The 14,297-nt window shown below is 40.7% G+C and overlaps 1 protein-coding gene across 1 annotated transcript in view; it reads right to left on the bottom strand.

Annotated features, from left to right (window-relative positions):
* The window catches only part of LOC135472252 (serine/threonine-protein kinase ATR-like), a 62,975-nt gene that overhangs the window by 33,380 nt on the left and 15,298 nt on the right, over nt 1-14,297 (bottom strand). The window contains exons 19-32 of the mRNA XM_064751665.1: nt 10,540-10,675; nt 9,876-10,018; nt 9,475-9,592; nt 8,533-8,670; nt 7,315-7,495; nt 6,558-6,739; nt 6,014-6,119; nt 5,338-5,488; nt 3,111-3,201; nt 2,710-2,772; nt 1,965-2,080; nt 1,352-1,490; nt 677-813; nt 118-217 (exon numbers count right to left, since the gene is read on the bottom strand). Coding sequence (XP_064607735.1) covers nt 118-217; nt 677-813; nt 1,352-1,490; nt 1,965-2,080; nt 2,710-2,772; nt 3,111-3,201; nt 5,338-5,488; nt 6,014-6,119; nt 6,558-6,739; nt 7,315-7,495; nt 8,533-8,670; nt 9,475-9,592; nt 9,876-10,018; nt 10,540-10,675 — 1,801 coding nt within the window. The remainder of the gene's footprint in view (nt 1-117; nt 218-676; nt 814-1,351; nt 1,491-1,964; nt 2,081-2,709; nt 2,773-3,110; nt 3,202-5,337; nt 5,489-6,013; nt 6,120-6,557; nt 6,740-7,314; nt 7,496-8,532; nt 8,671-9,474; nt 9,593-9,875; nt 10,019-10,539; nt 10,676-14,297) is intronic.

Raw genomic sequence — 14,297 nt, 5'->3', positions numbered from 1 at the left:
ACCAAAATAGTACCAAAACCAAGCAATGTGACAAGGTTTTAAAATTTGACTTCAGTCAGAAATGGCTTTGTGAAATCGGCCTCTGGTGATTATTGTTACTACTTTTTAACTGTTTACCTTTGTCCAAAGGAGCTTGGCTTTTTCCTGACATAACAGGGTCAAGTTGCAGTTACTGGCCTGGAGCATAGCACTGTATGATGTCTGCAGATGACCAGCCCTAGAACAACATCAACATATGGTTATTTATCTCAGTAGATTTGTGTTCAATGACAGTGTCCATCACAGCACATGGCCAGGTATCTGTTACACAATGTGGCCTCAGCTGGAGTTAACAAGAGCCAGCTTAGAACGTACCACCTTAGCGGTCATGGGCCAGTAGACCGAACTGACCACACAAATTACAGTGCGTGCAAACACAGATCATACGGATACATGTATATTCAAATGTACTTGCAAATTCAAATTCATTAAAACATTTCTAACTCGACCTATATGGTTTCGAAACCTGATCTGAGGGGCCAGAAGATGTATTTGCAGATAAAGTTTTATTACCTTATAAAAGATATTTCAAGCAGTAATTGCATTGAAATTAACACCAAGAGGACTGGTCATGCTTGAGAGATTCTTGACAGAATCTCAGGATAATACAGTTCAAGTGTAACTACACCAATCTTACTTCCTGGCAACTTTAGCAATCCTCAGCCAAATTCGGCCTGTTTCCAAGTCCATCATCGGATGGTCATCTTTATCTTGGGTTAACAAGAACAGCGTCTTCCTCAGAGTCAGAATGGGCTCTTGGGTGCGAAATGAACACTGTAAGCAATGGTGAAGATTTAGGATTTGCAGATAATCAACATGCTGTAACCCTCTGGTATAATTTCTTTACCTTTGCCTTTATTGATATCAAGATGCATCAAAATACACACAATTCAGATGGTTAATGCCATGTTTTGGTGATACTTGAACATATATGGCCACCAATTTTAAACGGTGCAGATTTGTTCAGATGTGTTGTACAGCGATTACAGTTCTCACAATGGCTGAGGCGTTCAGCATGAAGGGGATAGTGCAACGACTGGTTGACCCGTATCAGTATAATGGCTCGGGCGGGGCGGCTTACTTGCCTTCGGTAAGTCGTCTCAGTGAAGCAGCACTAAATAAAAAGAGCGGTGGAAATCCGTCCTGCAACAAAGGAGGCACATTACACGTGCATGCACCCTAATGATTCCTTCGTCGTCATATGACTGAAAAATTGTTGAGTACGACGTTAAACCCCAAGCACTCACTCACTCACAATAGCTGATGGGATGAAAGAATGCATTCAACGCGAGGGAGAAGACTACAATCTCACCTGTGCCATGCTGAGACGGGCCTCCCACTGTCTGAGCAACTCTGGTCTGGGCGTGGCTGTGAATGTGGAGTCAGGGGTGACGGACGGGAAACCTGCTAGAGACTTCAGACCCTGCTCCAGCTCATTCAACATATGTAACCTGTCAGTCACAATTTATTTATATATTTGATTGGTGTTTTACGTTGTAATTGAGAATATTTCACTTGTAAGCAGCGCTAGCACGCTAATAACTCAGCACCCTTGTCAATCACAAATAATGGTTCTTAAAGGGATACAGAATCATTTCTGATTGGCTGGTGTGGTCCAGGCTAATGTCTTGCATAAGCTGAATCTTAGGTATGGTACAATTATTTCAACATGACCACAGCTGCAAGATTAACCTAAAAAATCCTATCTCCACTGTCAGCCAATCAGTGTTGATTCTGTATCCTTTTAAGGGATAGGCAAACTGATCCTATGACACAAACATGCTGACCTAGATAAAACCAGTCTTCAATGCGGCTGAATGAAAACGAGGCATTCATTTTATATTTATGTAATTTTATCAATGGATAAAAACAAAATACTCAAGGTAAACTATTAAACCACTGCCAGAGACGTTACAAAAGTTTACCTTGTGATGTTCTCATATCCTCTCTGGTATGACCCACTCTCCATGCTGGCTGCAGACAAGGGTCCCATCTGCTCTCCTCGCAGAGACTTTAACTGCTGAAAAAACTCCTCCTCATCCTGCATGGAGAACATGATCTCATCAGACTAGTGGTCTTCTACACAAGCTCATATCACACATGTAATATACACAAGAATTTGTTCCAGAGGTAGATTGGCATTCGAAATTTTGATTGTTTCTTTCATTTTGAATGTTGAGCTAATTTCACTGTGACTAATCTTCAGAGCTTCACACTTAAAGCTTTATAACCCCATATATAAAACTTTAGAATCCCACACATACAACTTCAGATCAGCACATATAAAGGTTTAGATTCCCATACATAAAGCTTTAGAACCACACACGTAAATCTTTAGATTTCTATACATAAAGCTTTACAACCGCACACATAAAGCTTTAGAGCCGCACACATAAAGCTTCAGAATCTCACACATAAAGCTTTAGAGCCCCACACATAAAGCTTTACAACCACACACATAAAGCTTTACAACCGCTCACATAAAGCTTTAGAACGTTACACATACAGCTTTAGAACCCTACACATAAAGCTTTAGAACCCTACACATTAAGCTTTAGAGCCCTACAGATAAAGCTTATAACTGCACACATAAATCTTTAGAACCCTACACATAAAGCTTTAGAACCCCACACATAAATCTTTAGAACCCACATCAGAACAACAGCCTACCCTGTGTTTGGCAGCTAAGAGAACCCTGCCCAGTCCCACAGACCAGCCTGTCCTCTGTTTCTCCTGGCAACAAAATAACCACCATGTTACTGCAATTTTATAATGCCAAAAATATTAAAAAATAACTGCAAAGTAGATAACAAGTAAGTTTTATAACATCACACAATTCTTCAAAGGGCATCAACAGTCAACTACTTATTTTAAATGATTTTACATAGTGAACTCATGATAACAGAAAAATCATTCACCATGCACTGTACGTGAAAAGGTCTGCCAGCAACCTGCAGATGGTCATGGTTTAAATTAACCATGCATGTACACATGTAAGTTTTAATACACTGTCATTGTATTACAGAAAGGATGATGACAACACACATGCAGACAACTGTCAGACGACAGACCTGTGTACAGAAAGTTTCCAGCTTGCTCCAACTGCCTAGTTTCCAGGCTGCCTCCACACGATAAGAGTTTAGTTCATCTACCCAGCCAGGTCTGGAAAAAACAAACATTTAAAGTCACAGGCAGACACAAATTTGTACAAACACACACTATGACGTGAAAATGTGCTTTTTACAAAATGAATGAAAATCTCAACATGTGCTTTTACAGGTATACAGTGTATGTAGCTTTGCCAGGATATCACTGAATCAACACTAACCTGTTTGCCAGTATACCACTGACTTGTACCAGTACCAACCTGTCTACGAGGATATCACTGAATCAACACTAACCTCAGTACCAACCTGTCTGCCAGTATACCACTGACTTGTACCAGTATCAACCTCCCTACAAGGATATCACTGAATCAACACTAACCTGTCTGCCAGTATACCACTGACTTGTACCAGTACCAACCTGTCTGCCAGTATACCACTGACTTGTACCAGTACCAACCTGTCTACGAGGATATCACTGAATCAACACTAACCTCAGTACCAACCTGTCTGCCAGTATACCACTGACTTGTACCAGTATCAACCTCCCTACAAGGATATCACTGAATCAACACTAACCTGTCTGCCAGTATACCACTGACTTGTACCAGTACCAACCTGTCTGCCAGTATACCACTGACTTGTACCAGTACCAACCTGTCTGCCAGTATACCACTGACTTGTACCAGTACCAACCTCTCTACGAGGATATCACTGAATCAACACTAACCTCTCTGCCAGTATACCACTGACTTGTACCAGTACCAACCTGTCTGCCAGTACACCACTGACTTGTACCAGTACCAACCTCTCTACAAGGATATCACTGAATCAACACTAACCTGTCTGCCAGTATACCACTGACTTGTACCAGTATCAACCTGTCTGCCAGTATACCACTGACTTGTACCAGTATCAACCTGTCTGCCAGTATACCACTGACTTGTACCAGTACCAACCTGTCTGCCAGTATACCACTGACTTGTACCAGTACCAACCTGTCTGCCAATACACCACTGACTTGTACCAGTATCAACCTCTCTGCCAGTATACCACTGACTCGTACCAGTATCAACCTGTCTGCCAGTATACCACTGACTTGTACCAGTACCAACCTCTCTATGAGGATATCACTGAATCAACACTAACCTGTTTGCCAGTATACCACTGACTTGTACCAGTACCAACCTGTCTGCCAGTATACCACTGACTTGTACCAGTACCAACCTCTCTACGAGGATATCACTGAATCAACACTAACCTGTCTGCCAGTATACCACTGACTTGTACCAGTATCAACCTGTCTGCCAGTATACCACTGACTTGTACCAGTATCAACCTCTCTACGAGGATATCACTGAATCAACACTAACCTGTCTGCCAGTATACCACTGACTTGTACCAGTACCAACCTGTCTGCCAATACACCACTGACTTGTACCAGTATCAACCTCTCTACGAGGATATCACTGAATCAACACTAACCTGTTCACCAGCATACCACTGACTTGTACCAGTGCCAACCTGTCTGCCAATACACCACTGACTTGTACCAGTATCAACCTGTCTGCCAGTATACCACTGACTTGTACCAGTACCAACCTCTCTACGAGGATATCACTGAATCAACACTAGCCTGTCTGCCAGTATACCACTGACTTGTACCAGTATCAACCTGTCTGCCAGTATACCACTGACTTGTACCAGTACCAACCTGTCTGCCAGTATACCACTGACTTGTACCAGTACCAACCTGTCTGCCAGTATACCACTGACTTGTACCAGTATCAACCTCTCTACAAGGATATCACTGAATCAACACTAACCTGTTCGCCAGTATACCACTGACTTGTACCAGTAGCAACCTGTCTGCCAGTATACCACTGACTTGTACCAGTATCAACCTCTCTACAAGGATATCACTGAATCAACACTAACCTGTTCGCCAGTATACCACTGACTTGTACCAGTACCAACCTGTCTGCCACTATACCACTGACTTGTACCAGTACCAACCTGTCTGCCAATACACCACTGACTTGTACCAGTATCAACCTCTCTACGAGGATATCACTGAATCAACACTAACCTGTTCGCCAGTATACCACTGACTTGTACCAGTACCAACCTGTCTGCCAGTATACCACTGACTTGTACCAGTATCAACCTCTCTGCCACTTGTACCAGTACTGACCTCTCTGCCAGTATACCACTGACTTGTACCAGTGCTGTACTCTGCTGACCCAGATCCATGTAATTCCTCAGCAATCCCTGATGAAGGCTGATGTTTGATGCCTCTAACTGTATGGCCCTCTCGTAACATGCCAAGGCATATGTCAGCTGACCTGTAACAGCCAATAAAAATATCCAGAGTGAGGCACCTGTAACATGCACATGAAATGGGTTTTATATACCAACCTGAAACATATGTGGACATGATTTGTACGCTGCATTTTACAGTTGGTTATGACAAACTATAACAATTGGTTATGACAAACAAAAACTTCAAAAAGCTACGCAACAGATAAACAATTGCTTTTGTCAGTTTGCATTAGGAGGTAAATTTATTGCATGTGCTGATCAGCCAAATACCAAGTAGTAAATCTGAATTCATCATAATGTGCAACTCCTCATTCATATTAGAATAACAGCAAATACCTTTGATTTGTGGTCAGACACTCAGACTTTATCTCATGTACAATCCTATGAAATTGCAATAAATTAATAATGAGCATTATTTGTCTTCATAGACTTATCTTACACCCGCAAACCCCACCCTAAATACCACAGCACCACAGGTCACAGGTGAACCCACACATACATGTACACCCACCTGTGACCCTAGCACTACTCCCCACAACCACAATCACCTGTGCATTCATGGACAAGGATCTCCTCGTGAAGTGTGGCCTGGGAGTGACGAAGAGCTGCTACACCCTGAACTCCGTCAGCCTCTCCCATAGAGGCATAAAGTTGCTGTCAACAATACAGTACTAGTATTATCATCAGTTTATAGAACAGACCAAACCACAGTATGCAAGCACCAGACCCACATTTAATTCATAACCTTTCTTTTTGTTCGTCTGTTATTTAAACCCATGTGCAAGTCCCTATTTAACATGTTCAAAAGGCAACAACTCTGTATGTAACTAGTGTGGCGCAACCCAAATAGCGTGTTCACATGGTGACTGCCATGTCTACAAAGTTTCGTCAAAATCCAATCTGAAGAGTAGCAGCAGATGACACGGCGTTGACAAGATATTGATTACCGATAATACGTAGGAGGGAAAAAGTTTGCAAAAATAAAAAGTATCTTAGACAAAGTTTTCAATGGTCCGTCATAAAGATAATTACCTGAATTTGGAGAATTCTTTGTTTTTAAAACCAACAGAAATTTTGATAAACTATCAGTACCTGTAGAAAGTCCAGGTGCTCCTGTAAATCCTGCTTGGTGCTCGTGATGTAATGCTCAAAGTACATTAGTGCTCTTGTATAACCTTTACAGTTAAACGAGGCTTCTGACAGTCCCTCCAATGGGATGCCGCCCAGAAACTGACTGACAGCTTGATAACTTGCATCAGACAAGTAGGCGGGGTCTGAAAGGGACAACAACTTGAATCTATTTGATTGGTGTTTTACGCCGCACTCACAGCAAGTTATAAATCCTTGCTTTAACTGCATCTCCAAATATTAATTTATTTACTCGATTGGCATATTACCCCATACTCAAGAATAATAATGGGAGGAAATCGAGCAGGGGAATAACACACTTTCTCATGCCTGACCAGCAATTCTTTCAGGAAAGAACTAAAACTGTAAAAAGAGTAAATACAAATTTTACTCTTCCTAGAACAAAACATTTCAAGTGTAACTGTGTTTGAATGTGTCAAGTTGTCTTAACACCCATCGCTGCAGCCAGCTACTTAATTTTTTGGCCTGACTGCTGGGCCTTAATAAATAGATTAGCCAATATTCACACCATAAGAAGAATGCTGTTGCTTTACATGTTAGGCCATATCATATATGTTATAAGAAATAAAAAACACGCATTTCATGTATTCTCTAAGAGATAGACAAGAATATGTTGATTTACATGTTCATGTGGGACATAAATACTAGAGCATTTCACAGAAATATGAAAAATGTACTATGGTAGTCGATGTTCACACACCTCCCTTGGTGTTGCCAGCCTTAGCTGCGATCACTTGTGCTCTCCGCTGTCGCCACTTGTTCAGGTAATCGAAGATGGAGTACACTGTCTGCGCACTCATGTGGCGGAAGTCTGAAGCACTGCCATGGCGAGTTTCTGGTTTCTTCACCTGACTGATCACTTCCAAGATTTCTGTGTATAACTGAACGTAAGAAAAAAAAAAAAACACCTATTTCTTACAACTCATCATGAGATCGTTATGTAAAAGAGATAAAATCAATGACATTTCTGCAAGGTTTAGATTTGGAATCTAATCCTGATTACAGCCTTATGGGCTTGCATCAGGAAATCCTTACTTTCAACTTCGAAATGTTGGACAAATCATATACTATACTGTGCCTAAACAAACTTTGGCAATACTTTAACAACTTTCAATGTGGATATGGCATGCTGCTAAGTTTGCTGTTTCTTTTGTGACTATTAACAAATTCAACTCTGAAATATGAGGAAAATTTGAAAAGGAAAGCTAACTAACTACCCTTGTCTAAAAATTCACATTTTTATGGTCGCAAACACCTGAAAACTTTTGCAACCAACATTTCAGATGAATTTTCTTCAACATCCATTATGTCAAAGTATACAAACAGCATGCCATCACCTTTTGACCTGTCGGAATACAACTGCTTTGTCAAAATCAGCAGTAAAACAAAAACACTCATAACTTGTAAAGTTATTGTAAATGCACGAAAATGACCAAACCTTAAGCATGATCAGTAAATTGCCATGGTGAAGCCACTGGCCAAATTTGAATGAAATATTACTGAATTTAGTTTAAAAAAAAGAGCTCCATAATTTTGTCAAAAATGAACGAAACTTCAATCTGATCTCTAAGTTGTCAGGGTGAAGCCATATACCAGCTCTTGCAGACTCCTTCTCTGGCCGTACATGGGAAGGTCTGTCAGCAACCTGCGGATGGTTGTGGGTTTCCCCCCATGCTCTGCTCCGTTTCTTCCTGTTATAATGCTGGCCGCAGTTGTATCAGTGAAATATTCTTGAGTATGGCATAAAACACCAATCAATCAATAAATAAATAAATACTTTGATCACCAATTCAGGAACTTCAGAAATTCAGACAACAAAATTTCAAGACTAGGGCAAGCGCAAACCCGGGACAACACTTCATGGTGATCGTAAATCCCCCATTGTTACCAATCCGTGCGTATGAGCTGTCTGCCATACCTCTGTCCTGTCATCCTCAGTTCCATCTAGCAGCACGTAGAGAACAACATGGGGCAGTAGGTACAGCGTGATGTGAATGTCTTGTTTGATCTGGGCAGCGCAAGACAGGAACACCTTCCTCGCCTTGTCCTCCGTCACCTTGCAACAGATGAAGAAGTGTGAACAGGGGAGGTAATACAGGTATGTATGTTTGTTATTCACCATACTCCATACTCAAGAATTTTTTCACCTGTGCAATAGGATAGGTGGTGAGGTTTACTGGTGGAGTAAAATTTATTTATTTATTTATTTGATTGGTGTTTTACGCCGTACTCAAGAATATTTCACTTATACGACGGCGGCCAGCATTATGGTGGGTGGAAACCAGGCACAGCCCGGGGGAAACCCATGACCATCCGCATGTTGCTGACAGACCTTCCCACTTACGGCTGGAGAGGAAGCCAGCATGAGCTGGACTTGAACTCACAGTGACCGCATTGGTGAGAGGCTCCTTGGTCAATACGCTGCGCTAGCACGCTAACCAACTGAGCCACGGAGGCCCCTGGAGTAAAATGGAGAGGTCAATATAAATCACTCATTAGCAAAGGCACAATCTCTCTATACATGTGGTGCAGCATTGTTATCTGAGAGCAACGTTTAGTTTCCTTTCACTGCATCTAACGGTTTCTGGTTCAAATCCAGTTAATTCCTGCCAATCTTTTTCTCTTTCTCCTCCCCCCTCCCCCCCCCCCCAATTATCATGAACTTTATAGACATCAGGCTACCAGAAGTGATAAAATACTAGCAGCCTGGACCCTGGCAACACTGTTAGATTAAAGCTTTAATTTTTATATTATTTTGGCTGACAACCTATTTTTCAAACACAAAAACATTCCAAATGCATTCTAAAATGTAAGCCTACAGCTCCTGCCCATCTCAGCAACCTGTTTATTTCCAGCTCACCTTTGACGTGAGATATCCTGTCCATATGGTGACCCAGTCCTTGAACTTTGACCCTTTCTTACTCATGTAGATGGGCTTCTCCAGTTTTGACCAGTCCTGATTGCTTTGTAGGACATATCTGAAGAAGGGGGACAATTCAGTTGAGACTTACTTACTGTCATTACCTGTATTATTACCTGCACTTGGCAAGCATACGATGTAGGAGAAGCAACATCTAAGACTAAAATGTAAGCTCGTACAAATTTATATTTTTGTTTCACAGGTAAAATGAACCTTTTTTCCAATGACTGGTATAAAAATAAAAAGTAAACTGACAAATCATCTCATTTATGAGATATGTGGACTGTACCAGGAAATTTTCTGTTGAAGATCTGGAAACAAGGAATACAATCAGTACATACCTGGAGCTGAGGAGTGGCAGCAGTATCTCCTGGGTCTGCTCTGGGAAACGTCTCCACAGTTTATGTCCCGAAGATCCTGGTTCCTTATCTACTCCAATGTTATAAATCTGTAACAGTTCCTGCAGAGCCAGTGCTGAGCAGTTCTGTGTGAGGAAATGACAAACTGATGTTATAAATCTGTAACAGCTCCTGCAGAGCCAGTGCTGAACAGTTCTGTGTGAGAAAATGACAAACTGATGTTATAAATCTGTAACAGCTCCTGCAGAGCCAGTGCTGAACAGTTCTGTGTGAGGAAATGACAAACTGATGTTATAAATCTGTAACAACTCCTGCTAGCCAATCCTGAACAGTTTTGTGGATGGACTGATGTCATAAATCTGTAACAGTTCCTATAGGACAAGAGTTGAATAATTCTGAGGGAGAAAAAAAATATGTTCGGAAAACTCGAGCACATTGTGTGCTTTTAACAATTCTTGTACAGATAGACAAAGTAATCAGTTCTGAAGAGGGCAAAGTCTAAGTACCTAACCAGGTGTGGCTCACACTGCCTGGTTGTGTCCTGTTTCTTTCACCTATAAACCTGACCATGGTTATATCAGTAAAATATCAATCAAACCAATTAATAAGTAGAAGTGCACCTGTCTCAGGATGTCAAATCCCTTACCTGAACATCTGGCTCTGTCGCCGCAAGGAATGCCCGAGTGACATCATTGATCAGATCAAAGGCAAAGTTGTCATCATCCACACTGGCATGGAAATGAGCACTGTCCTGTTTTGGGTTGTTAGCAGCCAAATCCAGTCTGTAAAGATGACAACAGACCAGATCTGGGGTCTATTTAATTTTTCCAAGCTTAGCTTTCAGAAATGAATTTGTACTCTCCCATGTACTAACCTGGAACATGTTTTTATTATTTTTTTTGAGAATCTTATCCTTAAAATGTCAAAACTGTGTGTGACAAAAACATGTTTCCTTCAATCCTACAGTACAGCTGACTCCATATCAACTAGTTATTAATGAATAATGAATACCTTACTGTCAGAAAAGTATGTATCAATATACAAAAGTTACTATCACTAAACCAAATAAAGTTAATCTCCCATTAAGGTGGTTAATTTATGCTTAAATCCCATTCCACAATGTAAAATGCATATATACAGTACAGCTCAGACTAAAAGTCAATTGTTTACCGCTTGTATCGCGCTCTGAGATACTGAATAACACTCTGGCACGTGACAAACCCTCTACTGGGCTGTGCCAGAGACCTGCTGAGGCGCACAGGATTATTGTTGAAAGGCGTGGATAAGTAGTAGTACAGTCTCAGCTATTTCAACATATACTAGCCGTGAAAAGGGGCAAGTTTATCTTGCAATATGTAACTTACCTTTGCACAACAAAGTCAAATTGACTGAGTGAATAAATATGTGATCAAAGTCATCTACTGTCAACAGACAGCACTAATTTTGATATACATTTATATTATTCCATATAGAGCCATGCAACAGACATTTTCTAGCAAACTGGCCGAACCTTCCCATAAATTTCACAAACCAATGCAACTTTCTTGTGAATAAAGCACATGTAATAGTGCACGCTTCACACCTAGGACCTTGCCCCAACGCCGGCAGACAGCACTCTCGTGTGGCCGTGCCTCTGTATGATTTTTCATGCTCATGCCTTACCATTAGTCACGTTTGTATAAAGGTGACGTCTAAATGACATTGTGTATTCATATCACTGTAAGGATGGGCAGACAGCAGTCTTGTATGGCCGTGCCTCTGCTTGATCGTTCACACTCATGTCTTATCATTTGTCGCATTTGTATAAAGGTGACGTCTAAATGACATTGTGTATTCATATCACTGTAAGGATGGGCAGACAGCAGTCTTGAATGGCTGTGCCTCTGCTTGATCCTTCATGCTCATGCCTTACCATTAGTCACGTTTGTATAAAGGTGACGTCTAAATAACATCATGTATTCATATCACTGTAAGGATGGGCAGACAGCAGTCTTGTATGGCCGTGCCTCTGCTTGATCGTTCATGCTCATGCCTTACCATTAGTCACGTTTGTATAAAGGTGACGTCTAAATAACATTATGTATTCATATCACTGTAAGGATGGGCAGACAGCAGTCTTGTATGGCCGTGCTTCTGCTTGATCGTTCACACTCATGTCTTATCATTTGTCGCATTTGTATAAAGGTGACGTCTAAATGACATCATGTATTCATATCACTGTAAGGATGGGCAGACAGCAGTCTTGTATGGCCGTGCCTCTGCTTGATCCTTCATGCTCATGCCTTACCATTAGTCACGTTTGTATAAAGGTGACGTCTAAATAACATCATGTATTCATATCACTGTAAGGATGGGCAGACAGCAGTCTTGTATGGCCGTGCCTCTGCTTGATCGTTCACACTCATGTCTTATCATTTGTCGCATTTGTATAAAGGTGACGTCTAAATGACATCATGTATTCATATCACTGTAAGGATGGGCAGACAGCAGTCTTGTATGGCCGTGCCTCTGCTTGATCCTTCATGCTCATGCCTTACCATTAGTCACGTTTGTATAAAGGTGACGTCTAAATAACATCATGTATTCATATCACTGTAAGGATGGGCAGACAGCAGTCTTGTATGGCCGTGCCTCTGCTTGATCGTTCATGCTCATGCCTTACCATTAGTCACGTCTGTATAAAGGTGATCCTTCACATTCATGCCTTACCATTAGTCACGTCTGTATAAAGGTGACGTCTAAATAACATCATGTATTCATATCACTGTAAGGATGGGCAGGCAGCAGTCTTGTATGGCCGTGCTTCTGCTTGATCCTTCATGCTCATGCCTTACCATTAGTCACGTTTGTATAAAGGTGACGCCTAAATAACATCATGTATTCATATCACTGTAAGGATGGGCAGACAGCAGTCTTGTATGGCCGTGCCTCTGCTTGATCGTTCACACTCATGTCTTATCATTAGTCACGTTTGTATAAAGGTGACGTCTAAATAACATCATGTATTCACATCACTGTAAGGATCGTGTAAGCCTCATGTCAAAAGAACAAACAAAAAAGGACAACTCGAACACATTGGTTTATGTACAGATCAGACTCGGGCATCATGCAGACCTTTCACTATACACTACCTCTGGTTGACGGAAATGTAGGCCTAGGCGCAGCAAACGATGTTTTCCACAAATAACCTGAAATGGCTGGTGTATTTTTTTCTTAAATCTGACTGGTGTGTCTATGAAGCTTTCAAGATTAGCCTAAGTGACTGACTGTCCATACAAACATGCTCAGTTGCTGATTGATTTGCCGCCCTTAAAGTTGTACAGAAGAGGAATTTACACACAAACGGTGAATCCAGCCCCAGCAGCCAGTTTTGAGAAATTAGTTTATTCCTATTGTTTACGATTTTCAAACCCACAGAGTGTGTGTCAGTTAATAAAGTTTGACACTTGTGAGTATTACTTACTTACTCCAATACAACATACCTATTATTCTTCAATTTTGGTAAAGTGTCACCGCTGGACACTAAGCCTGCATGAGATGTCTATCTTAATCCCAGATTATGCCTACAGTGATCCACTATGTACGCTACTGCTGCTTATTAATCACCTATGATATTTTTTCACATAAGGATAGTAAACATCAAAACATTACAGCTTTTTACAGATGTAAGCTTTTCACAAACATTTTGCCACAACTTCACAAATAAAATTTGATATCTGAATTCAACTGGGTATGGATCAAATCATATTTTGTTAAGCATTAATTAGCAGAATTAGAATGAAATCCATGAAGGCATCTTGTATTAGGCCTAACACAGAGTCAGGAAAGAAAATATTTAAAGATTAGGTACACTGTGTCTGGTAAGCCAAAAGTTCGAGTAAAGGGTATTGGTGCAAATGGGAATTCATTAGTTCGTTTTTTTGTGATTCAAGTGAATCACTGTTTTTTCTTCATGCGTTTGCTTTTCCTACATGGTTTCATACCAGCTACAGATTCTCCACATAGACAAAATTTAAATTGTCTTGCAACATGTTTTTATTTTTTACCAGTTCTGTACGTGAAATTCATATTGTAATACTGCGTTGGTGTTATGCTTGCACAGCTTGTCAGCTTCAAAGTGTCAATTTAGTGTTCTAAATCACTGAGTGGCAGATAACTTCCCACTGCCAAATGATTTCTACAACAAGAAAAATCTTCTATGGAAGAAAAGAAAGACATTTGTCCATCATTTAACTTGTTATAGTAGATGAAGAATGAGCTCATTTTAGCAATTGTAGTGATCCATTACAAATCTCGCATACACTCACTCGTAAATCACTACATAAAAGAAGATTGCCACTTTGCGGTTAAAAACACACACATCAGATATTTTTACTTCAGTTTCACATATTGTTTTGTCTTTCA

The sequence above is a fragment of the Liolophura sinensis genome, chromosome 8 (assembly GCF_032854445.1).
Source record: "Liolophura sinensis isolate JHLJ2023 chromosome 8, CUHK_Ljap_v2, whole genome shotgun sequence".
Lineage (NCBI taxonomy): Eukaryota > Metazoa > Mollusca > Polyplacophora > Chitonida > Chitonidae > Liolophura > Liolophura sinensis.
Note: the sequence above shows the minus strand (reverse complement) of the source record. Positions and strands in the feature narration are given on the sequence as shown.